We start from the raw sequence: 25,693 nt of genomic DNA on the forward strand, positions 1-25,693 counted from the left end.
ATATACAGTTATGCATTGTATATTATATATATACATATGTATATATGTGTGTGTATATATATATATATATATGTGTGTGTGTGTATATATATATATATATATGTATAGTATACCAATGTCTAGTATGTAGTAGGTGCTATATCAAAGCTTATTCCCCTCCATCATTCCAGAAGAAATCCCATAGACTTAGAGTTTGGCAAACCTTGCTCAAATCTATTGTAACAACCTAAAGCAGAAACCTGGTTGGTTGGTTGTTTTCCTGAAAGTTGAATATTTACATTTTTCCTCATGTAAAATGGCAGTTTTCTTTGGGGTGGGAGAAGGAGAAGCCCATAATGGCCAAATTCAGATATCATGCAGACTCCTAGCCCAGAGCCCCCAAGGGGTTCCCCATATGGACTCTCCCAGTACTTGCCACTGCAGAGAGAGCTGTCAACCTTTACCAGATGACACAATCCAGGAGAGTCAAAACTTGGAATAACAAAATTTCTCATGCCTTTTTTTGCAGACAGGATGGAAAGACATGGTCAGTCACTTTTGCACACTGGATCTCTTTATCAATAGTCTAGTGGTCTATAGATCATTTCTCAGAATCATGTTTTTAAAGGCATAAAATAAAAGCACATAGAATTACAAAGGAAACAATTATACTGAAATAGTCCTCAAAATATTTTTTAAATTTTTTTGAGGGGAGTAGGCAATTGGGATTAAGTAACTTGGCCAGGGTCACACAGATAGTAAGTGTCTAAAGTCAGATTTGAACTCAGATACTCCTGACTCCAGAGCTAGTGTTCAATTCACTGAAAATATTTTTTAAAATCAGGTGAATGCTCCATGAATGCCCCAATGTCTTTGGCCCTGTGCTTTTTAATATTGTCGACAATGACTTAGATAAAAGCATAGATTACATTCTTAATGAGTCTGCAGGCAGCATCCAGCTGGAAGGGGGAGCTGATATGTTGGATGGCAGAGTCAGGATCCAGAAAGATCTCAACAGAATCTTAGCCTGAATCAAGCGGTATCAGGTTAAATATCCCTAAGTAACTCTCAGAAGGTAGCAGCTTTCCCCACAATGGAGATATCCATGCAAAGGATGGATGACCAGTTGCTGGTGATTGTTGGAGTGGGGAGTTCTTGGTTAGGCATGGGTTTAGCCAGATGGATATCAAGGTTCCTCCCAACTAAGATTCTATATGTTGGGACCACACCCTCTAGTTCTTTCTGAAAACTTTTCAACTCATGGTGTCATAGCAGTCTCCCATCTCAATTGTTCTCCATGGCAACTCTGGATTCTTCATAGCATTGGACAGTCCTTGGCTTCCAGAATTCCTTCCTTGTTCTCGAATCACCCAATAACCACCACAGAACATGGGCAAGCTACATCCCATTCCCACACAGTGTCCAAAAGCATCCAACAACATACAAGGGCATGGAAAGACCCACACACACCATTCCATCAATGAAGCCCTGCAACTGGAGAACACCACTCTACAAGGGTAACTGTCAAGTGACGAAGGAAAATTCTATCTGTCACCCTAGCTTCAATGGTTATTTTAACTAATGGGAATCAATCTCTCTATAAGCAAGTATGGAGAGTTGCTAACTCTTCATCAGTCATCAGAGAAGTGTGTCAGGTGAGCAAAAACTCTCTCTCTGCCCACACCCAGGCTTCCTTTCTCTAGATCTTGCTATCCATGAGTCTACAACTCCCAGAAATCCTTAACTAACTAGAAGGTAGATTGCCTCCTAAATTGGAGCTTCATCAGACCACTCCATATAGATTGCAGGCCCTACTGGGACCTACAGGAAACTTCTTAATTCTCAAAGGCATTCTGATAAGCCTTCAACAGCACCCCCCCTTGGGGAAGAAAAAAAGTGCCAGTTGGAAAATCAGACAGCAGAGACAGGGACAATGTTCAGTACTACACCATATAAGCTCCATTCCAGCAATTTAGCATGATCTGGTGAGGAAGAAGTCAACCATAAGCAATTGTTTCATGAAGAGACTTGGAGCTATCCTTTCAGGATATCCAGGTCTAGCAATGTCTCTGAATTGAGGGTTCCTCCTCCACTCATGGTCAGAACTGGATCATTCACTGTCCCCACCTTCCTGCCTCTCCTTGTACCTGACTATACTACTCAAGGAGCTCCATTTGGTTATAGGGGCCTGGCCCTATCTGAGTCAAGCAAAGCAAACACAGAAGTTTGTATGTCTATATTCCAGCCTACTAGCCAAGGATTTGTCTAAGAGACATGGAAAAAAAAAGGAGGGATCAGAAGCATGGGATTGGCTAGGTTCTACAGTAGGAAGACCACCCTTCTCTAGTACCCATCCTTCAACATGTAGGCAACTGAGCATCCATTTGGCCTGTGGACCTTGAACTCCTGAATCTCACTGCAAGCTTCAGGAAAAAGTCTTGGTGGTTGCCTCCAGATTATTCAGGAATGAAAAAACAAGATCCTTAGAATGCCTGGTCAAGAACTGAACATGACTCAGTCCCCTTCATTCTCTGTAGTCTTAGGGGTATGCTAGCTGGCCTTCCACAACCTTGAAATTGTACAAAGTCCCCTAGGATAGACCTCTGACCCTTCTGTTATACCCAGCATTTCCCTAGTCCACTCCATTTTACATCTAGCCGCTACTCCCTGACCAAGGAAAGTCTTGGACTTCTCAATAATGATAGACATATATATATGCATATACATAAGATAGAGAGATGGGAGATCAATTGACCAATAGAGTAGTTATCAATTATTTACTATATTCTAGATAATATATTCCTTCCTACTGTACTTCATTGTAGATACAAATACAGGAAAACAAGAAAAGACCTAAATTCAAGAATCTTTCTTTCTAGTGAGGGAAAACATGTGAAGGGACACTGGAGAGAGAGAAGTACATATATGGCAGTGTGGAGTAAAAGGAGCAGGAAATCATATGGAAGACCAGACCCTGGCAAGATAAGATAAAAGCCCAGCTCTCAGAGTCTAGGTACATTGAGGCAGAATCTAGGCTACTGGTAGGGAGGAGGTGGGGGTTGTGCTCTAAATAGGAAAGGCAATTATGAGAATTTGGGGAATATATTCAGTGCTACAAAGGCTGACAAAATGGGAAAACTTTGCCCTCTAGGATTTCCTCAACATCATTTCGCCTCAAAGATCAATCTAGCTATCTGTGGCCCCCACCACTGTGTAGATCACAGTGCTATTAATGGAAAGAAGAAGACCAAGCTTCACCTGTGCCATGATGACACAATGTTCACTATAATCAATACCCAAGACCAATTCTCACTCCCAGAGCTTTCAGACTTGCTGAACCAGTTACATCACGCTACCGTCTTTACAAAACTGGACCTGAAAGACACTTAAAATATGGTCCAGATCTGGGAGGGAGACAAATTGAAGACTGAATTTCAGATCCAGTATGTACAATATGGACATATCATGATGGCCTTTGGTCCACATAATAACCCTCACTATGTTGCAGCAGTTTATGGGAGCCCTCTTTCATGAGTGCCAAAATCCAGGAGTGATAGTCTTATTTTAACATGACAAAAGACTTCTGGTCTCATCAGTATAGGTACTCCCTCCAGTGGTGCAGCTCAAAACCAATTCATGCCTTCTGATCATGTGAAATTACTGCACATGTTATCCTGTAAGTCTTCCACCCAACAAGCTGGGGACTGCCCCTAGACCTCTTGATACTTAATGGACAGCAGTGGATATTTCATCCATCTTCCTTTTGATCTCACTTTATGACAACCCTACCTTCTTTTCTGGTCACATATCATGATACCATTCTTACACAATACTATATTGGTAGCTTGAATGCCCACCATGTAAGACCCTCAGTTTTATTCTTCGTTCTGTAACAAACAGCCATAAAGCAGCTCCAGAAGATTATTATTGTTTAATTTAAATAAAAAGATGAACTTTTTTTCCAGAGAGGAGTCATTAAAAGCATTGTACAACTTTCCAAAGGCAATCTGACCTACTCTCTTCCTCTTATTTAATTCCAGGCCCAATTCATCAACCACACCCAGTGACATACGTACTGAGGGACCAGTCCTGCCATCATCCATCCAATTGCATAGGACTACTTGTGCCTGACCTGTAGTAGAACATTCCGAGCTCATATTGACCTGATCAGCCACAGTCAGACACGTTGAAACTTGACTCTAACATAGTGATATCATTTTGAGAACGAAGGACAACAACTTCTCACATAGTATAATCTGAACAATAAGCATCCACAATCCATTGTGTTGAGTCTGAACTACAATGATCTCATTTAGGAGGTTCTCCAGTTCTTCAAAGTTTGACACAACTAGCACAATGCCAACCATAACAGGAGCATCAAAGGGACCTCACCTACTATAAGGAATCCCACTTTGATCAGTCTTCTAGTAGGATGGTGGTATACATATTTGATGAGTAGACTTCTCCCCAGTTTTATGCCTCCCTTGATAATAGCCAGAGATGAATCAGGAAAGCAGAATCAGTAGAAAGAAGATGGAATTAGAATCTTGGAGTCAGGATATAGGTTTGAATCTTGAACCTGTTGCATCCTAATTATGTAATCTTGAGCAAATGACTTTACACCTTAGGGTTTCCTCTGTAAAGTAAAGTGATTGGACTCGGTGAATTCTGAAATCCCTTTCAGCTTTAATCTCCCAGTGTTCTAATTAGAACAAAAAGAACACTGAATTTGGAGATAAAAGACTCAGGTAGAACTCTCAAGTTTGCTACTTAACTCTCTGGGTGACCTTGAGTAAGTAATTCCACCTCTCTTGACCTCAGTTTCTTGACCTATAAAATGGTCAAGGAGTGGAGTGGGGTGGATTAGATAAAAGCCTTCTAAATTCCCTTCCAGCTCTAAACCTATAATCTCATTACATTTCAACTCCATAATCTATCAGACCCTGTTTCTCATATAGCAACTAGGTCATTCCTTGCTTTGAGAATGCAGTTTGCTCACCTAACAAATATAAATTCACTTCACCACAGTTTACCAGAATGAGCTCTCTGAGCTCATCAGAATGAATGCCTCAAGCACAGACCCTCAGGTTATATTTTATAGTTATATCTCATTCCATCAAAATGAAGGCAATCGTGCAACTATAAACCTCCAAGTTCTAGGTTGATCTTCTCATCCAGGCAGAATGTTTTCTACTAAATGAAATTATTTCTACCCCCTCAGATCTTCCCAATCCCCAAATCACAGACTCCAGTCCCCATAACGGATGAAAACTTCAGAGAGCTGTAGGCCACCCAGAAAAACTCAAGGTCACATAGCAATAAGTTAAAGGTCAAATACAAACAGGCAGTCCACTGGCATCAGACCATTGAGGAGATCCTGCAGTTAGGCAATCAGATATAGACCCTTAACCTGGAATCTCTGCTCTGATCAACCTTGGAAGAAACTGGAGTATTACTCCATCACAATCTCACTGTTACCCTAGATTGTGAAATCTATAGTCTTAACCCTCAAATTCTCATTGTTCATTTGCTTCAGTCATGTCTGAATCTTCCCAACCCCATACTGGGGTTTTCTTAGAAAAGATAATGGAGTGATTTGCCATTTCCTTCTCCAGCTCATTTGACAGATGAGAAACTAAGGCAAGCAGGGTTAAGTGACTTGCCCAGGGTCTTACAGCTAGTAAGTGTCTGAGGCTAGATTTGAATTCAGGAAGATACCAAAACTAGTGTTCTATCCTCTATGCCAGTTAAGCAGTTAAGCTGCTTCTTTAACTCTCATAAAAAGTGCTTAATAAATGTTGCTGACTTGTTGCACATCCATGGTATTTTTCACCAATGCTTAATCTATTACACATAACTAGATCTTAACACTACAACTTCCAGCCCCTCTTTCACCACCAGACCAGGGTGAAAGGAAGGAAGAATTCATGGATAAGGCCATGAACAAGACTCTAGAAACCAAGAAGGGAATGTCCTGTGTCTTATCCACTGGAAGGATTATAATACAGAAGATCAAACCAGGTATTTGGGAAATACCACCCACTACTTTTGGTTCTTGGTCTCTTCTCACTTTACCCCCACCAAACTGAAGCTTCAGGGATAGGAAGTCATGTTAGAAGGACAGATAAGTGGTTTTAGTTTTCATTGGCATTTTCTGGGTCATGTGAGCATCAAAATGGAAAATTAAACATTTTTTTCTGATCTCCATGATCTCTCCAATCTCTCCAGAACAAATTACGAGCCAGAGACAAAACAACTTCAGCTGTCTCTATGGTCTAGGACACCCAGAACCCAAAAGGTTTTTTTAAAAAACCCAAAGCTCATGAATGCAACTCACTGACCCTACCTCCCATATTACTGTGGCAATAAGACTGCACTATCAAACTCGAGGATTCAACACAGGTCTACCATAAAACCCAGCCCCATACCTCAGTTTCCCTTCTTTCCAGTGACACGGGGACAGATCCCAGTTCTGGGTTGCAGAACTTTGCTCAGCTGTAACAGATAGCCAATATGGTCATAACCTTAAAGGGCAAAAGCCTACCAGGCCTGCCAGAGAACTGAGGAACAGAGGGAGAACAGAACACTGGGACAGGAAAGGCTGTGGAAACACTCTACTAAGCTTGAAGGGGAAAGCATAGTTTCCAGATGGGACCAGTTCTGACCTCCCGAAAGTCACTTGGGGCAGAGACCTAGGCTAGATAGCTATGAATTACTCACTGTGGGAGGAGCCTGAAAATCTTTGAAATCCAGATCACAAGGAAACCATTATCAGAAGGAAGGGAGTCAGAAAGTGAGCAAAGGGAAAATAGGGGGAGGCGGGTAAGACTGAAATTATCAAAGAAGAAGAAAAGAAATTGCTCAAGAAGAAAAACTCAAAGACTTTGAATAGAAACAAATAAATCAACAGGAAAAACATTAGCTGAAGGAAATATGGCCTCCATGATGTAGTAAACAAGTTCAGACATCTATGAATATTTTTTAAAAACAAAAAATGATCCAATACCTGATGAGATAGAGGACCCTGTGGAATATGAGGAAAATATGGAACAACAACATGCTGTTACTGAGTGTTTCAAAAGAGAAATGAGAATTCTGAGTTATGGCCCACACAGCAAAAATTATGGAAAGAATAGAAAAATTCAGATCTTCAGTGACAAGTCTCACCAAAGAACCAAAAAAAAGAATCCAAATATAGTGAAGTGAAGGACAATCTAAAAAAAGAGAAGTAAAAAAATAAATAACATTAAAAGAAGAAAATAAGCTTACCATGCACGCAAACCAATATGGATTATAGGATGTATGAAAATATATTAAGGATCAAAGGTACAGGACAAAAAACCTTAACACTAATAATGCAGGAAATAATGAGAGAACTTCTCAGAACTTCTGAACACATAAATAAAATACCAGTTGATAGAATCCACAGATCACCTCCAGAATATAACTCAAAACTGAAGACTACAAGATATATAGGGGTTAAAATTAACAATTCAGTTCAGAAATAAGTTCTGTAAGCAAGCAAGAGTTCTCGTTGGCACTCTCATGTTTTAAAAGACAAATAATAACGTAGCCATCGTAAACCAACTCATCATTAAATAAGAGACATATTGTAAAACCTATATTTGTGTGAATTACTTTCCCACGTTCTTGGAACTTCATGAATAATTGATCTGTTTCCCCAGGACTTGATCATAGATTGCATCTGTTTTTTCAGCTCATCTCAGTCACATTCCTGGCTTTTCTGCTTAACTCTTAGACCTGGCTTGTATATCCTAAGCATCCATAAGAAAGAACCACTGGACCTATGCCCTAGTCTTACCTCTGCTTACCTCTTACCTCTGGTGAGTGGGTGACCCTGGGCAAGCCCCTTAACTTATCTGGATTTTTGCCTTTCTTTGTATCCCCAGTGCTTAGCATTGGGCAGCTAGGTGGTGCAGTGGATAGAGCACCAGTGCAGGAGTCAGGAGGACCTGAGTTCAAATTTCACCTCAGACACTTGACACTCACTAGCTGTGTGACCTTGGGCAAGTCACTTAACCCCAATTGCCTCATCCTGGGTCATCTCCAGTCATCCTGATGAATATCTGGTCACTGGATTCAGATGACTCTGGAGGAGAAGTGAAGCTGGTGACCTGCACAGCCCTCCCTCACTCAAAAAAAAGTCAAGTGCAAGTCATGCCTCTGATGGTATGGTCTTCTTTGGCAATGAAGGACGAACACAGAGTACTTAGCATAGCTGTCACGACATAAGTAACCCTTAACAAATATTTGTTGACTGAATAACTGATTCTCTGGGCCTCAGTTTCCTCCTCTGTTAATCAAGTGGGTTGGACTATGGTGTTTCTTTCAGTTTTTAAGGGTATAAACTCATGATCCATCCATGATTACTACTGAACCAGTGACCTGTATCTGCTTAGGACCAGGCTCATTGTTTGTGATGATCCAACCCATTTCTTTTATTTTTAATTGAATACCAATCTGCCAAGGAAGTTGGACTGTACTATGATACTCACAGTTCATTTCTTTGTGCATATATATATATGGCATTCATGTCTTCACCCAACTGTCCAACTCTTCCTACCAATCTATGTGTTCCTAACACATAACTTCCTGCCATCTAATGGTAAGATGTAACAACCACTGCTTCTATCTTCCCCAGCCAGGCTCTTATGGCATCATGATTTCACTTAGGTTGCCCTGTCAATAGGGAGTGATAATGAGATTATGGAATCATGAAGTTGGAAGGGATTGATCCTGGAGACCAAGTAGCATCTGAATAAGGATGTCTTTTACTAGAGAATGACTTCCCACAGTTTCTAGAGAGCTGTCCTTGAAGCCAGGAAGATCTGGATTCATTTTTCACCTCTGAGACACACTGTGACTCTAGGCAAATCATTTAACTTCTCAGTGCCCTAGGCAACTCTCTAAGTTACAGAAAAGGTGTAGCCCTTTGTTGGTAGAGGGTGTTCCCTCGCCCGGGAGTTCCCCATACCAGTGAAATCACAGGTCCAGTTCCTATCCTATCCCCCAGCATCAAGCACAGTGTCTAAGCACATGGCAAGTGATTAATAAATGCTTTTTGGTTGATTGATTTAAGGTCCCCAACAAATGATCATTTAGTTTCCACTTGAAGATCTCCAGTGAAGGGCAACTCACTACCTCCTAAGGCAATCCATCCCATTTTAAAAAATATATATATTTTATTTATTTATTTTCAGTTTACAACTTTCAGTTCCACAAGCTTTTGAATTTTAAATTTTCTCCCTTTCTCTTCCCTCCCCCCTCCCCAAGATGGCATGCAATCTGATATAGGCTCTACATACACATTCCTATTAAGCATATTTTCTCGATATGTTGTAAATAAGAATTATAACAGATGGAATGAACCATAAGAAAGAAAAAACAAAACAAAAGAGAGAGCAAATAGTCTGCTTCGATTTGCGTTCAGACTCCGTAATTCTTTCTCCAGATGTGGACAGCATTTTCCATCAATTCATCCCATTTTTTCAATGACTCTAATGGTTATAAAGGTTGTCTTGGTGTGAAACTGCCTCCCTGCTCTGCCCATCCATTTCTAAAAGGTCAAAAAAAGGGCATGGAGGGAGGGACAGAGCTTATTGATTTTATTTGTAAACAAATGGCAGCTTCGATGATGGACCTAAGTGTGTGTTGAGCTGTGAATCTGGCGGCATTAAGTCTGTTCCCTATTAACTCACAGACTTTGCTGAAGTTGAGGGTACCCTACTGGGTCCCTCACTTCAGTCTGAGATACTAGATCCTGACAATGCATACTTACTATATGCTGGTCATTCCTTCCTGAGAGCATGCTGAACCTCATAGACTCTCAGAGTTGGAAAGCATTTCAGAAGCCATGCAGTCTAACCCATGCCTGAGAAGAATCCCCTCTACCTTTGTTCAAAGATGCTATTTAGATAACAGTATTCAGTATGAGTCCATTTATTCCTTTTACTTTTTTTACATAAAGAAATATTGTATTTTGTCCAAAGCCCCCTCTGTGTCTATTTATATTACATGTAACTTCTTTGATTTTTTTATTAATATGGACTATTAGGGTTTTTCAGTACTAAGCCAATCCTGCATTCCTGATAAAAATCTGACAGGCATAGTGTAGAGTGCTTTAAATATGTGATTGTAGCCTCCTTGCTACTACTCTATATTTGTCTCAATATTCACTCAAAATATAGCTATAACTTTTTTTCTCTACATTATCCCTCTTTGTTTTGTCATTCAGTCATGTCCAACTCTTTGTGAACCTGTGCCATACACTGTCCATGGGGTTTTCTTGGCAAAGATACTGATGTGGTTTATCATTTCCTTCTCCAGTGGATTAAGGCAAAAGGAGATGAAGTGACTTGCCCAGGGTCACACAGCTGGTAATGTCTGAGGCTGAATTTGAACTTATCCTGAGTCCAGACCCAGTGCTCTATCCATGAGTCCATGAGTCACCTAGCTGCCTCATTTTCCCTCTTAGGTGTAGTTACTAGGACCATTTTTGTCTTATAGAGGGAGTTTGGCACAGTCCTTTCTCATTTTTACAAATAATATATATGATGCTTAAGTGAATTATTTTTTAAATGGTTGATAGAATTCACTTGGAAATTCATCTGGTCTTATTATTTTTTCGTTAGAAGTTCCTTTAAGACTACTGGTCAATTACTTTTTTCTGAGATTGGATTGTTATCCATTTCTTATTATGTTAGCCTAGATACTTCATATGTTTGTAACTATCCATTTCATTTATGAGTTTTATAAGGCATGTGATTAAGAAAAATATTTTCTAATTGTTTGCCTCATTTTCATTTGTTATGAATTCCCTTTTATTTTTTATTTTAACAATTTGGTTTTCTCTTTTTTTTAACAGGTTATCTAATAGTTTATCTATTCTAATAGTTGCAGGGTGTTTTTTTTCTTCAAAAGACCAATTCCTGGTTTTAATTATCATTTCAATGAGTTTTCTGTTTCCAATTCTATGTCTTCTTTGATTTTCAGAATTACCGTTTTTATATTTTGCTTCATTTAGTCTAAGTCATGTTTGCACTTTGTGATTCTATTTCAGGTTTTCTTTGCAAAGATACTGGAATGGTTTGCCATTTCTTTCTTTAGCTCATTTGACAGATAAGGAAACTGAGGCAAACAGGGTTAAGTGACTTTCCCACAGTCACACAGTGAGTAAGTGTTCAAGATCAGATCTGAACTCAGTAACAGACCCAGAGCTCTATGTACTATGCCACCTAGCTGCCCTGATTCTTATGCTTAGTTGGGTTTTTTTTTTTATTTTTAGATACAGATCCAATGTATTTATTCTTTCTTTTGTTGATGAAAATATTTAGAGATATAAACTGTCCCCTAAAGACTGCTTTGGTCACATCCCAAAAGTTTTGGTGTTTTCTCATTGTCACTTTCTTTAATGTAATTATGTGTGTTCTTGATCTTTGACGGACCAATCACTTCAATCATTTAGTCTCCACAGGTTCTTTCATTTTAAGTGAAGGACATTAGAGGTTATGACCTTGAGTTTTGAAAAGTCAGAAGAGTGAGCCACTAAGAGATCTGAGAATAGTCCACGTTCAGATTTGTGGCCATCCAGTCCAACTTCGAAGTCTAGAGATGAGAAGAGAAGAGTGGTCTGAATTTCAGCATCCAGCCCAGAAATTACTGAGACAAGAGTTCATCTAATAACAGTGCCTCATTTGGATGTAAACTTCAGACCGATCTGCCCAGAAATTAAAGTGAAATAGAATAAATTGTGTCCCCCACCCAAGGTGTTGGGGGGGAGTGTTTACACTTGTTTACTTTCTATATTCAAAATAAATATCCCTTTGTAAAAGCTAAATAACAACAAAAATCTGTCACTGAAATAATCTGTTACTTCCCTCCCACTTCTCCTCCCAATCTCTGGTTCTTTTACCACTCTAATTTTTCCTTTATGATCCACCCTTCAAAGATAAAGCCTTGCTTGTGACTCTTCCTTCCCCAACTCTACTCTCCCTCTTATACGCTTTTCTTCTCTTTCCTTGTCCCCAACAGCTAGGCAGCTAGGTAAAGCAGTTGAGAGAGCACAGGGTTTGGAGTTGGAAAAAGCTGAGCTATTGAGAGGGGAGTATCAGTCAAGAGTGCTCCCTCTCCCTTACTCACTACCATATGTGGGAAGGTGGCTTCCTAAATTGAATTCGCATCCCCTGAATTTTTTCTTCTCTAGGATTCTACCAATATTGAGACTTTTAGGGCAGGATCTACCCTGATTCCTTTGTCCTAGGGAAGTTTACTGGAGTTTGCAAAGAACCAAGACCCCTTGGCTGAGGATTATTTAGCCATGTTCTCTCTCTTTCTCTCTCTCTCTCTCTCTCTCTCTCTCTCTCTCTCTCTCTCTCTCTCTCTCTCTCTCTCTCTCTCTCTCTCTCTCTCCCCTCTCCTCTTCTGCCTTTATCTCCATCTCTCTCACTCTCTGTCTCTTTCTGACCCTCTCTAACTCACTCTCTCTGTCTCTCTTGCTCTTTCTCTATTTCTCTCTCTCTCTGTCTCTCTGTCTCCATCTCTCTGTCTCTTTCTCTTTGTCTCTTTCCTCCTGCCCTTCAGCTTATGCTATACCAGAATATATAGCAAGTTAAAAGGGACCCTATTTTTGAGATGAAGAATATTTCATCTCCTAAGGGCAGAAGAGTGATACAGGGTTAAGGACTGAGCCTGGGGCAAAGAATCCTAGAGCTTCTGTTTACCCATAGCAGGGCCTGTTGCTCAGCATCCTGAAGATTCTCCATCCAGAATTCAGTAACCTTAATGTTTCCCTACTAGGATCGGTTTCAACCATGGATTCTCCTGGCCACCTCCTCCTCGAGTAGTTTCCCATAGTTCCCTTGAGGATATCTGACACTCACCATTTTCCATCATCTTCTGCCACCTCTTTCCTAGGACACACTGGTGCCATCCCATCTGCACGTTCTTTCTCATGGCTTCAGAGACAGGAGATGTGCATCGTTCAAAGACACACATGGAGAAGTTACCCCGGCTATCCATCGGTATACCTGAACTCAAGTGGAAAACTCAGGAAGATATAGAAAAGAGCAAAAGTAAGCCATGGACCAGTCAACTCCAAGGATTGGGGAATGAAACTTGCGAAAGAAAAGATTCATAGCCATGCCCAAACTTCTGAGCTGGGGAGGGAGAGGTGAGAAGGGAAGACGCTACAAGCCCGGTACAAGTTCAACACTACTGAGAGAAGAGATTCTATTTCCCCAGGCCACCTTCTGCTGCCTGATACCTGACCTCAGGATGGTTTGTTCCCATCTCCACTCTCACTCCTTAACTGTCCCCACCTACCCCCTCTAATATGTGAGGCCAGGCTTGTCTCTTCTGTTCCTCAATTTGCATGGGAGTCATCCCTCTCTCCTTGGCACAGTAGCTCTCCCTTGGGTTTCCTCCCCATCATGCCTCTTTCCTCCTCTTGCCTCTACAGCTCAACACAATGATGCTGATTACAGCCACAGAATACCTTCCCGCCACCAGGTATGAACCTGGATTCTGCTTCTCTGTAGGGCTGAATCTATGTCTCATATCCAGAGTCCTGGCTCTGAAGAGACAGGAATGTTCACAGTCTGCCCAGAGCCCAGAGCCTCTTCTGGAGGTTTACAGTTGGTTGTGGGAGGGAAGGGCCTCCATTAGCCAATAGTCATTCAACTGGATGCTAGGTTTGTCTGTCCAATCCCCATCTTCCTTCTCTGTCTTTCTCTCTCCTCAACCCCATTGACCTTTCCCCATTCTGCCATGTAAAGATCAGTTAATGAAAGTTCAATGAGTATTTATTAAATTTCTACCATTTGCAAGGCATTGTGCTGGATTCTGAAAATACAAAGACAAAAATAAAACTTCTTGCTCTGAAGGAGTTTACATTCTGCTGGAAGAAAATGGTAATGTTTAACCTTGAGGAGACTCAATGGGATAAAAAGCTTAATTTCAAGTTCTTGAAATACTGAGAGAAATATTAATCTTGTCCTTAGTACATTGCTTGGCACATTGAAGGTGCTTAATAAATGCTCAATGACTTGTGATTGGGGCCAGAAGGCAGAGCTAAGAGCATTGGGGGAAGTAACAGAGTTAATTAAGCTTGATGAAAAAAAAGAACTTCTGAATAACTGAAGTCATCTCAAGTAGAAGGGACCCCGGAGGTCATCAGGCTAAGACCAGAAGATTCTAAATTGTGTAGGAGTTGACTTTGATCACATCTCAGGACCTTTTCTACTCTGAAATACTGGTATTCTATGAAATCATAAGCCCTTTCATGGTGCTTTGAGATCACTAGAAGACAAGACTAGTACATTAAAGGCTCAAGCATAGGTAAAGAAGAGACACAACTACCCCTTATCATTTACTACATGATGGCTGACAAAATGCTTTGAGATCCTACATCTGAGGAAATTGAGCCTGCTTCCCTACCTAGACCCTGGGTAAGCAGCCTGAGAGAGGGAAAAACACCTCAATTTTCTCCCTAGCCTGACTATCCTAACAGGAAGCCTTATGCAAGGGAATCACATGTTATGGGTCCTGTTTCTGTCCCTTAATAGCTGTGTGACCTTAGGTAGGTCACTTAGACCATAAGGAGTTAGTAAAACTGCACTACCTACCTCTTAATTCAGGAAAGTGCCAGGTGGTGCAATGGGCAGAAGTCAGAAAGACCTGACTTTGAATCTTGCCTTAGACACTTCTTACATGACCCTGGGGACCCCTTTCTCAGCTTCAGTTTCTTCATCTATAAAATCATGGGTAATAGCACCCACCTCCCAGGGCTATTGTGAGAATCAAACCTCCCAGAGTTATTATGGGCACAGTGCCAGGCACATAGTAGGCACTTGATAAATATTTGTTGGATTGGACTGAAATGAGATAATATACGTAAAGGGCTTTGCCATCCTTAAAGTGTTATATAAATGCTAGCTACTGGGTTATAATTAATATACATATACCCACCAGGTGGTGTCAGCAATACTCCCACCAAGCCCCTTCATATGGAGAAAGTCAACCCCCTGGAATCCCAAGAACTCCAGCCAAGTAATGAGATACCCAGATATCTTCATGGGACCAGAAAAGATTCCACACAGGGACTGGGAGTAAGACAATTGATGAAACAGGCACAGTATCCCTAATCAAGGGTTTGGGCAAGGCAGTGGGTATAGAAAGGGGTCAACTATGCCATCTGATCCTGCCTTCTCCCCTCTGGGAGATGTGTAAGTCCACAACTGCAGCACAAGAGGGAGGAGATCACACGGGTAAACAGGCTAATTGGGAAAATGGTCATTCTAAGCCATCCAGCCCACCATGAACAGAAATAACCACTAGGATAATGAATAATGTCAAGGAAGAGTCAGACTCCAGGCTAAATTCAACCAACTCTCTAACTCTTAGAAGAGAATTCACTTTGAGTCTTTCCCCCCATGATTGTTTCCCTGACCTCTCATGGAATAAGGTCACTGGGGAAAGGGGGTGAAGAGGGGTCATGATTTTTGGAACATAGGCACGGCAAGGGGGACTGCAGAAAGGGAGGCAAAACTAGCCATCCCCTTTGCCCAGCCAGGTCCTGTAACGTTCGAAAGAAGAGAGTAAAATTCTCAACAGAAAAGACTCACATGGCTAGGGAATGCTTTATAAATCCCATGAAATGGAAGAGGCTAAAGGTGAGTAGCAAGCCTGATAGGAGGGCTAGGGACTGCAAAGGAGTTCCACACATTCCCCAACTCTTTTCCTGGGTCTGTGGAGAGTAGCCCTGTGAATATGTCTCTCAGACCTCATGACACTCCTCACCCTCTGAGTTCCTTTCTGTCTCCTTGGGTTGACAGGATCTCACTCACAGCCTGAGTTCTCCCGTGGAGGCTGAACAGGTCTATGCAGCTCAGGTGAGAGGATACTGGTAGAGGTCAGTAGAGTTGGGGGTGGGGAAAATTCAAATTCTAAATCCCAGTTGTGTCCAAAATAATCATGGATCGACCTTCTCCCTAACTTCCCCACCAAACCCCAAAAACACATCCCTCCTTTGTTTGCTTTTCCCCTCCACCCCTCCACCTCCAGCCACCATCCTTACATGGGTCATGAGAGACCATGGTGAAGCATTCGCCATCTTGGTGAGGACTGAGGCCCAAACTTTTCTGTGGACTCTCCAGGCCTTGGGTAAACTGAGGATCAGGAAGAAGTTTATCATAGAAGCACTCTGGGTCTCGGTGAGTTGAAGAGGAAAATCAGCCTCGGACTGCAAGAAAAACAGCATAGAGGAAGGGGGTCATATAGACCCTTCTGACATAGTGACAAGTTTGGAACTGATCACAAGCATGGGCCACCCTGGGTGGGGAAGCAAGAGGGAGAAGGGATCCCAGGCTCCTTAGGTCAATCAGAATGAAGTAGGGAGTCAGAAACAGCTTTTCAGGAGCCCACAGTATAGGGTGAGGAGACATAAACAAGTGTCTTGTTCCTGTTGCTTTACTCCCTTGAGTGGGTGGGAAAATACCAGGGGACAAAGGAGTAAGGGAGGCTGCTGACTCCCAACTCCCTAACTCCTAACAGGCCCAGGTAGGTCCTGAGAGAGTGAGGTATGAATCCAGCAGAACCCTTGCTATTCTAGGTGAGTAGGTCCTCTTTCCATGAGGGAAGGTGGGGAGAGGTGTAAGATTATAATAATAGCTAACATTTGCCCAGAACTATGAGAGCACTTTAAGAACATTCTTTACATAGTGCACTTTACACATATTATCATTCCACAACCCTGGAAGGTAGGTGCTATTGTTACACCCATTTTGCAGATGAGGTAAATTGTGAGGGAGAGCAGCTGAGACTGTGGTTCCAATGAGTGCCTAAACGGGATAAATAGAGTGGAGGGAAGGGACCTTTACTGTGCCATGGGTGACAATATTCCCCTGAGTTCTGTCTCTTATTTAAAGTCTCTCCTGTCTAGGCTGCCTACATAAACATGTGATCCTGTCTCTCATTGAACATCTAAAGGGATGCTCCCTTAGTCGGAGGATGGACACCCTGATGGGACTTCATATGGCCCTCAATGCCTGGATCACGATCGCCAAACACAAAGTAATTGGGGAAGGGGAGGGTGAGACAAAATTCACTAGGTGCAAGGTGGGGCAGGAAGTAGGGGGGGAGAATAAAGCAGTTGGTAGAAACCAGAGAATAGGGAAAAGGCAATCTCAGGGGGGGTAGAGAGTAAGGTAGATGGCAGTGAGAATATAATCTAGAAAACAATGAAGGGGTCACATCCATGCAGAGTAGGGGTGGGGGTCTGGCTTCTGGATTCATCCATAAATTAACAAGCATTTCTTGAGAGTTACTGTGAGTAAACACAAAAGACAGAAGACAGTACCTGTTCTAGAAAGGGAAGAAGCCTTTATTAAATTCCTATTTGTGTACTAAGTGCTCTTTACAAATATCTCATTTGATCCTCACAACAACCCTGGGAAGTAGGTGCTGTTATTGTCTTCATTATATAGTTGAAGAAACTGAGGCAGACAGTGGTTAAGTGACTTACCCAGGGCCACATAGCTAATAATTGTCTGAGGTTGGATTTGAACTTAGTTCTTCCTGAATTCAAGCCCAATGCTCTGAAAACTGGACCATCTCACTCAAATCTTAGTTTGGAAGCTGGATAAGGGCAGAGAAGTAGTGTTCTAAGTATTCTGTCTCCCTGCCCCACTCCCCAGCCCCAGGGAGATACTAGGAATACTTAATAAATATTCATCGAACTGAAATTCCCAGGTAGTTGGAGAGATACAGTCCTTGTTTGCAGGTAGTTCTTGGTCTAACCACAGAGATACAGTCCTTGTTTGCAGATAGTTCTTGGTCTAACCACAGATGACTCAGTACTTGAGTGAGACGACATATGAATACTTTATCAAGGTGTTTGCATAAAAGTGCAGAGGAATCCGGAGAAGATTGTATGTGGGTTGAGATAAATGCAGAGTAAGGGAGCACTAGGTCAACCGATAGTAGCGGTCTGGCATCTAGCAGGAAAGTACTTTCTCATTGACGTGCATACTCTACCCAGCGGGAGCCTATAGGGGCCAAGAGCGCACTGATCAGGGTCCTGAAGCTGCTGGTGAAGGGGAAGAGCCCTTTGGACAACGTGGCCCTGGAAGCAGCTCTGTGCCTGAGCTTCCTTGACTCTGAAAATCCCATAGCCCGTGAGTTTCTGCTACAGTGCCTGACCCAAGGAGAAAGGAAGAGAAAGATGAAGGTGTGGGGCTGCAGGCAGGGAGTCCGGGCTGGGGAATCTTCCATCCCTGCCAAGGTCACCCTTCCTTTGTCCAAGAAGGCCCACACAAGCCCTGGCCAGTTCTGGCTGTGTCCTTCAATGGGAAATCAGTCAGTAAACATTTTTTAAGCACCTACTGTGTGTCGGGCACTATGCTAAGAATACAAAGAAAGACAAAAGATAGTCTCTACCCTCAAAGAACTGACAGTCTAATGGGGAAGATAACGAAGGAGAAAGGAAATGGGGCAGTGATCCAAGAGACCAGGGCAAGGAGCTAAGTGAGCTCTAGGTTTTCCCATTTTTGAGTTGATTGGAACATCAGAGAAGCCGTGTCTGATGTGTGTGTATTTAGTGTGTCAGTGTGTGTGTTCACACTGAGAAGCCCCTGAGATTAAGGATTGCTCACTGCCCCCCTTCCTCCTTTAATAACCACCCCACCCCACCTTGATTCATCACCCAGTTTTGCTCCACCTCCAAAGAAGGCAGCCTTGGTACTGGAAAGAGCATACTGGATTTGGAGTCAGACAAACTGGCTCTGAATTCCAGTTCTGATATTTACTTCCCTGTGGAGCCTTGGGCAAGTCATTATTAAGCCTCTCTAGTCCTGTTTTCTTATCCACCAACTATGTATGTGTTGGAGCTGGTATACGAGAGGAGGGAGCATTGACCAAGAGGATCCCTGAGGTACCTTCCACTTCTGAATCACACAATGCTTTGCACTTCTCCTTTCCTCTCCTCTGTCTCTGACCTTTGGCTCCCGAGCCTTCTTGGTTTTGTCCCACCATTCCCAACTCCATCTGTCTCTGATATGTCTTGGCTAAGGTCCCCCAGATTCTTCTTTCCATCTTCCACCTGTTTTCCCAAATCACTTCCCCAAGCCTCCTGGGTTCACCCCACTCTGTTTCCCATTCTCCCTTAATCTTTTAACCATCCTAGGCATTGGTGGTGCTAGTGAAACTAATGAATGTACATACCCTGCCTGTCCTCCAGGCTGCCATGGAGCAAATACTGACGTCCTATGTGGCCAAGGTGAGCCCTTTAGGACTAGAGAGCCACTGCATCCCCTTTGAGACTAGGCACGGCAAGGGTGATGGGGTGGGAGGGAGGAGAGAGAATCTATAGGAACCCATTCTTCCCTTTTCCCCATATCTTATCCAGGGAATTTATTGCCCCTTCTAACAAACCCCAAATCCATGAGATCCCAAATCCATGCCCATCCCACACATTTCCCTCCATTTCTCTCCTATCTTTAGCACAGGATAGAAGCCATCAAACTGCTTAAGATTTTTGGGCTAGAGAAGATTCGGAATTTAGGGATGGAGAATGATATTTTTGAGCTACTCAGGTTGAAGGTTCATGATGATCCCTTACAAGTGAGTTCCCTTCTTCTCTTTCTTCCTCTTATCTCTCTCCTTGTCAATCTTTCCTGTCATGCCACCATCTCCCTTCTTACCCCCATCTCTCCTGACACCCAGGAAGTGAGAGAAACTGTGGCAGAAATTGTGGAGGCGCTGAAAATGAAACCTATGATGCTGAACATCGTGGAGTCGTGAGGAACTTGGGAACTAAGAGCAGGGGGTGGAGGGAAGAAAGACCTTCATTGGGCCTCAAGTACCATCCACTCTAGGCGGGAGGGAGCCCTGGCTGCTACTGGGAGGTGGAGGGCTACGTTAGTAAGACCAGAAGCTAATCTCTTGCTTTCTTCACCCCAGGGGAGAGTGGGAAAGTTGGCTTCAGGGAGATATCCTTTCCCTCATCTGGGTATCCTGGGATACAAGGGAAGAGGGCGGTGGATAAGATTGAGGGTAGGGCTGGAATAAAGGGAGGATGGAATAGGGTGGGAGATTGGAGGATGAGGAATAAAGTAATGGATACTGGAAGGGGACTGTCCCAAAGGGAGAAGGGAGGAGGTATGGTCTTCATGAGTGTCTCCCCAGAGAGAGCAGAGGGTGAAGGGGACAAAAAATCCAGAAGACTTGGGTTCCTATCCTTCCTCAGACATTTACGAGCTGCATAACTCTGGACAATTCACTTGTATCTTCTTTGGGCCTCAGTTTCCAACCTTAAATGAGGAAATTGGATTCAGTGGCCTCAAAGATCCCTTTTAGCTTTAAATATGCTATTGTATAGCAGAGTAGGTAGAGTGGGATAGAGCCAGAGGGTGTATTAAAGTAGTGGGATCACGAGATGGAGAGGCAATGAGATGAGGAGTGTGGGATGGAATGAAGAATGGAAGAGAGGGTTTGTTGATAAGGGCTCATGTCATGAGATAAGGGATGAGATGAAAAGTAGGAGATCAGATGGGCAAGGAGGAATGGGATGAGCTGGAAAAGTGGGAGATGGGATGAGGGGATCAGATGAGAAGCGGGGACAATAAGATGATGGGATTCAATTGGGAATATGAGCAAGTTTAAAGAACTGAGTGGAGGTGGGACAGAGAGAATGGATCAGGGTGAGAAAAGTGGGAAATGGGATGAGAAGTAGGGGAATACAATGGAAGTGATGGAAATTAGAGTGGAGAAAGAGGAGAGGAAATGAGCATTTATATAGTGCCTCCTATGTGTCAGGCACTATGATATGTACTTTTTACAAATATCTCATTTGAGATATGTGGAGTGAAGGTGAAAACAGGATGACAGAAGGAAGTCAAGACACAGAGGCACAATATTAGGGGAAGCAGGAGCTGGAGCTGAGAGTTCTGGGGTGATTAGTATCTATCAAATAGAAGACTTCTCAAATCCCAGGCATTGTCTTGACCTTTCTTACGTGGTAGATAATAAGACTCGTTAGCAAAACAGTTCTAATAAAGGGGCCAATGGACTCCCCATTCAGTCCACAGACCCATTTATTATGCCTATTTTGGTAATAAATTGTATAGCTGGGATTATTCTCCACCACACTTAGGAGAACAGCTAAGAGTTCATCATCCCATAATCATTTCCCCAACACTTTCTCTTTGGCCTGGGAGGAACGGGTATAAAGTCGGTCAGCCAAAAAGTACCTATTAAGTGATTACCATGTGCCAGTCGTAGTTCGGACATACCAGTACTTGGGCAAGGGGAGCACTGGTTAATGAAGGACCAGTTCTCCTCCTCTTGCTTCATTTCCTCTCCCAGTGACCCCCTCCTCTATTCCCTTCTACACAGGCAGCTTAATGATCCCAGTGCCTTGGTACGTCATGAGGCCGTCATATCAATTGTAAGGCCAACTAAATTGATTTCCTGCTTCCTACCCCTATTGTCCATCAGTCAGCAGCATTTATTAGGCACCTACATGTGTTGTGCACTCCACCCATAAGTCCTCACCAGTTTGGTGACGAGAGGGAAGGGAAAAAGAGAGGAAGGGAAGGCATGGTGGATCGAGATAAGCTGGAGAGGAAAGAAGGGAAGGAGAGTACACAACACTGATGTGCACCTATAGTGATGGAGTACCCATTCCTGATGGCCCAGATATGGAAGACTTGGCTCAGGCACCAGGTTGTGTGGCCTAAGTCTGAGTAAGGCAAGGAGTAGTGAAAGGGCCATAGACCATGAAACTTGACTCCAGCTGCACAACCCAGAACAGCATACCATGAGATTAGCAGGGAAGTTCAGCAATGTCACCTTGAACTTCAGTGGGTTTCCTCTGTATCACCCCTAGAAGACCCAGAGAAGTGGTTGGGTGCGGGGAGGGCATCGAAAGAACATACTTAGTATCACTTCCCAGGGCCAGATACCTAGGATCTTTTACCCTTCCCTCCCACCAGGGTGTTTTGGGCATCTGCAGCTCACGCATGTTCTATTTCCTCATGGACATGCTAGACCTGGAAACAAATCTATTGGTGAGGAAAGAGGTGAGTGGTCCTTTTCCTGTACCCCCACCTTCTGTTTCTGGTCCATACTCCCTCACCCTATGCCTATCATCCCTACTGCTGCCAAAAGGCTCCCCAACACCTGCTGGGTGAAATCTACATTCCACAGTCTGGCATTCAAGAGCTCAACCCCAACTTCCCACGAAATCTTAGTTTTCCACAACTCCCCTAAACAATCCTTTCATTTAAGCCAGACCTATCTCTTTCCCAACCTTCCAGTTAGACTATTGTCTATGCTTCATGGTTCTATAGTCATGATCCATGCTCCATGCAATTCCTTCCCTACTACTCTCTCCCTATTTAAAGGACTCAAAGTCAAGCTAAAATGTCAAAGCCTCCCTTTTTCACCACAGTCAGAAATGATCTCTCCCTCTGAACTTCTAAAGTCCTTATAATGTATATCCTTGGCTCAAAGTCAAGCTCAAATGTCAAAGCCTCCCCTTATCACCACAGTCAGAAATGATCTCTCCCTCTGAACTTCTAAAGTCCTTATAATATATATCCTGCAAAATGGTACTTAGGGGGTATCATTTTATACTGGTACTTTCATGATTCACACATGTAGGTCACATGTCTACACACAGACACTTGTCTAGTCATGTATCTCTCATGGGGTAAAGTGTAAGGTCCTACATAGAATGAGTGACCAACAGATAGAATATAGAAGGGTATAAGCCCCTTGAGGATGGGAATTGATTTCCTTTTTTGTCAATATTTCTCTGACATCCATCAAAATGTTTGGCACAAAGTAGGTGATTGATAAAATGTTGCTGAATTGAGGTAGCTAGGTGGCTTGGTGGAAAGAGCTTGACTGGAAGTCAGGAAGATTTGATTTTGAATAGTGCCTAAGACATTTACTACCTGTGTGCTCCTGAGGTCATTTAACTGCTCTCAGACTCAGTTTCTTCATCTGTGAAATGGGTATAATAATAGCACTTCCCTCTTAGAGTGGTTGTGAGGCTCAAATGAGGTAATATATGTAAAGTGCTTTGTAAAACCTTAAAACAAATATATGTTGAGGTTTTTGCTGTCTTTATTATGATTATTGCTATTACAATTATAAAACTGGTTGAAGGTCGTCTAGTTCAACCTTATTCACATGTAGGGAAACTGAGGCACAAACAGGTGGAATGACTTGCCCAAGGTCATCCTGATCATTAATGTCATAGTTAAACTTGAGTTCTGGTGTAGGGCTCCTACCACTTCCTGGTGCTTCATTGTCTACCCTCCTTCTCTGTGTTCCACACCCCAGCTCTTTGAGGGCTGAGAAGGAGAGAGGAGCAAAGACTCTTTGACCTGGCTGCCTGAGAATGGTCCATACTGTTCTTAGCACTTACTCCTTCTCCACTCCAAACCAGAAAGAGTCTGTGCCTGGAGAGAGCCAGCCCCTGGGTCCCATTATCTTTTTTAACAGCTGGAAAAAATATTCATTACTCTATTCAAGAAAGATCCCTGGGTCTGGGCAAAGCTTCAAGACTGGACACTCCTGGTGGAGGAAGGGTCCAGGAAGGAAAGGGAAAGAATCCAGACTTTGAAGCTTCAAAAGAAGAGGAGAGACCTCCAGCAACAAAAGAAATCTCTGGTTGGAGACCTGGCCCCCTTGATCCCTAGAAAGGCCATTAGGCCTAGGAGGGTCATGGCTGAACAAGGAAGGTCCATCTTTGATGTTCCTATCAAAGGCATCGCTTTAGCCTCCCATTACCCACCCTGTATCACACTCTTTGAGGAAAAGGATCACTCCCTTCCCAAGGAATCCAAGATAACCTGGGACTCTCGAGTCATCAGACAGCACCTCAAGAACCTTGCTTCCCATTGAGTCAAGTCAAGTCTGTCCTAATAATTCCCCTTCAACATTAAATTTACTCTTCCCCCACACACACACCTCTGTTTTCTCTCCTCTGGACAAACAGCCTCCATTTCCTCTGTGGCAGCAGATTTCTGAGCCTCTGTCTCATTAATTAGTTAATAAATAATGAATGCTGATCTGTCCCAAAACATCATTCTTATTTTCAGCCAGTAAGTCAACAAATATTACTAAGTGCCTACTATGTGCCAACTATGCATAGGGGATATAAAAAGAGGTAAAAGACAGTCTGTCCTCAAGGAGTTTACAATCAAATGGGGAAGACAACATGAATTCAAATATTATATGTGGAATAAAGAGAAAATAACTAAGAGAAGAAAATAAGACTGGGTTGTGTAGTACATCAGTAGGGCTGACTAGGACGATCAGGTCGCTCAGGTTCAAGCTTGAAACTAAATGATTAAGATAAATATTAAGATAAATAAATAAGACAAATAGAAAACAATTAAGATAAACACTAGAATTAACAGAGGTTAAGAAAAGCGCGCTGCAAAATCCTGTGGAATTTTACTTGGGACTTAAAGAAATGAAGGGAGATCAGTAGTCAGAACGGAGGGGGAAAGCATTCCAGGCTTGGGGGGCTGCCAGAGCAAACACCTGGCACCAAGAGCTGGAGTGTCTTGCTCATGGAGCAGTGAGGTGGCCAGGGTCACGTGACTGAGGTTATTAAATGTAACAAGGTCACAGTTGACATTGGAGAGAGCAGTTTTGCTGGAATGATGAGGTCGAAAGACAGATTGTAAGGGGTTGAAAAGAAAGAGGAGAAGTGAAGGCATAGCCTTTCCAAGGAGTTTGCCCTCAAAGGATGGAAGAGATACAGGATGATTGCATATGAGGCAGCTAGATGACTCAGTAAACAGAACACTGGGCCTGGAGTCAGAAAGATCTGAGTTCAAATCTTGCCTCAGGCATTTATTAGCTGTGTGACCCTCTCAACTACCTAACCTCAGCTTACCTTAATCCACTAGAGAAGGAAATAGCAAACTGGTCTAGTATCTTTGCCAAGAAAACCCCATCGATAGTATCGGTGTGCTATCATCCAGGAAGTCATTAAGAGTTCGACATGACCCCCACATGTACACATGTTGCCAAGAGGGCACCTTAACCAAAACACAAAAGAACATTCCCAAAACACGTTTGGATGGATCATCATCACAATTGTTTGGTGTGATGACTCAAAATAAAAATTACTTGAGTGGATTCAGAATCTGAGGGAACCCAAAATAACTTGTGGCCATCTCCAGCATTCCTAGAGTTACTGGGGTCAGGTAACATTCTGGATGCAGACAATGTTTAATGACATAGAGTTGGATTTAAGTAGAATAATTTTTCCCAAACAATATAAGAAATCATTTTTCTCACACACTTCTAGGTTTATATCCCAAAGAAATCAAAGAACGAGGGGAAGAACTCAGATGTATAAAATTATATCAGCATTTTTTGTTACAGCAGAGAACAGAAAATGAAATGATCGAATTGGGAGAATTGAATAAATTGTGGTATATGAATCCTCTCACTCAAAATTCAGTTCTCTCCATTGCAGTAGATGGGTACAAACTCCTATACCTCAAATAGAATTATAATAGAATTTCTTCACAATCTCTGTGATTCTTAAAACTGGAAAAGAGATACACAGTCACTTTAGAACTCAAAGCTTCACCAGTAAAGGACTTTGGGTCAGGCTACCCCTGTTGGAAGAGATATTCCATCTCACCACCACCAATTCCAGTTGCCAAAC

The 25,693-nt window shown here is 42.6% G+C and overlaps 1 protein-coding gene across 2 annotated transcripts; it reads left to right on the forward strand.

The window, feature by feature from the left end:
• Window positions 1–1,348: 1,348 nt before the first annotated feature.
• Window positions 1,349–24,074, forward strand: HEATR9 (HEAT repeat containing 9). Of its 2 annotated transcripts, XM_072644904.1 has the most exons (16): window positions 1,349–1,634; window positions 12,913–13,070; window positions 13,457–13,506; window positions 14,968–15,104; window positions 15,569–15,668; window positions 15,831–15,887; window positions 16,152–16,208; window positions 16,549–16,606; window positions 16,937–17,067; window positions 18,035–18,223; window positions 19,178–19,270; window positions 19,495–19,614; window positions 19,717–19,790; window positions 21,388–21,439; window positions 21,987–22,073; window positions 23,506–24,074. In XM_072644904.1, exons 1-16 carry the CDS (start codon window positions 1,561–1,563, stop codon window positions 23,905–23,907), a joined length of 1,839 nt encoding a protein of 612 aa, XP_072501005.1. In that variant the 5' UTR covers window positions 1,349–1,560; the 3' UTR covers window positions 23,908–24,074. The 2 variants fall into 2 exon arrangements, with proteins under 2 accessions (XP_072501005.1, XP_072501006.1); XM_072644905.1 differs by lacking the exon at window positions 18,035–18,223.
• The last annotated feature ends 1,619 nt before the right edge of the window (window positions 24,075–25,693 follow it).

Source organism: Notamacropus eugenii, chromosome 2 (assembly GCF_028372415.1).
Source record: "Notamacropus eugenii isolate mMacEug1 chromosome 2, mMacEug1.pri_v2, whole genome shotgun sequence".
In the NCBI taxonomy this organism is placed as follows: Eukaryota; Metazoa; Chordata; class Mammalia; order Diprotodontia; family Macropodidae; genus Notamacropus; species Notamacropus eugenii.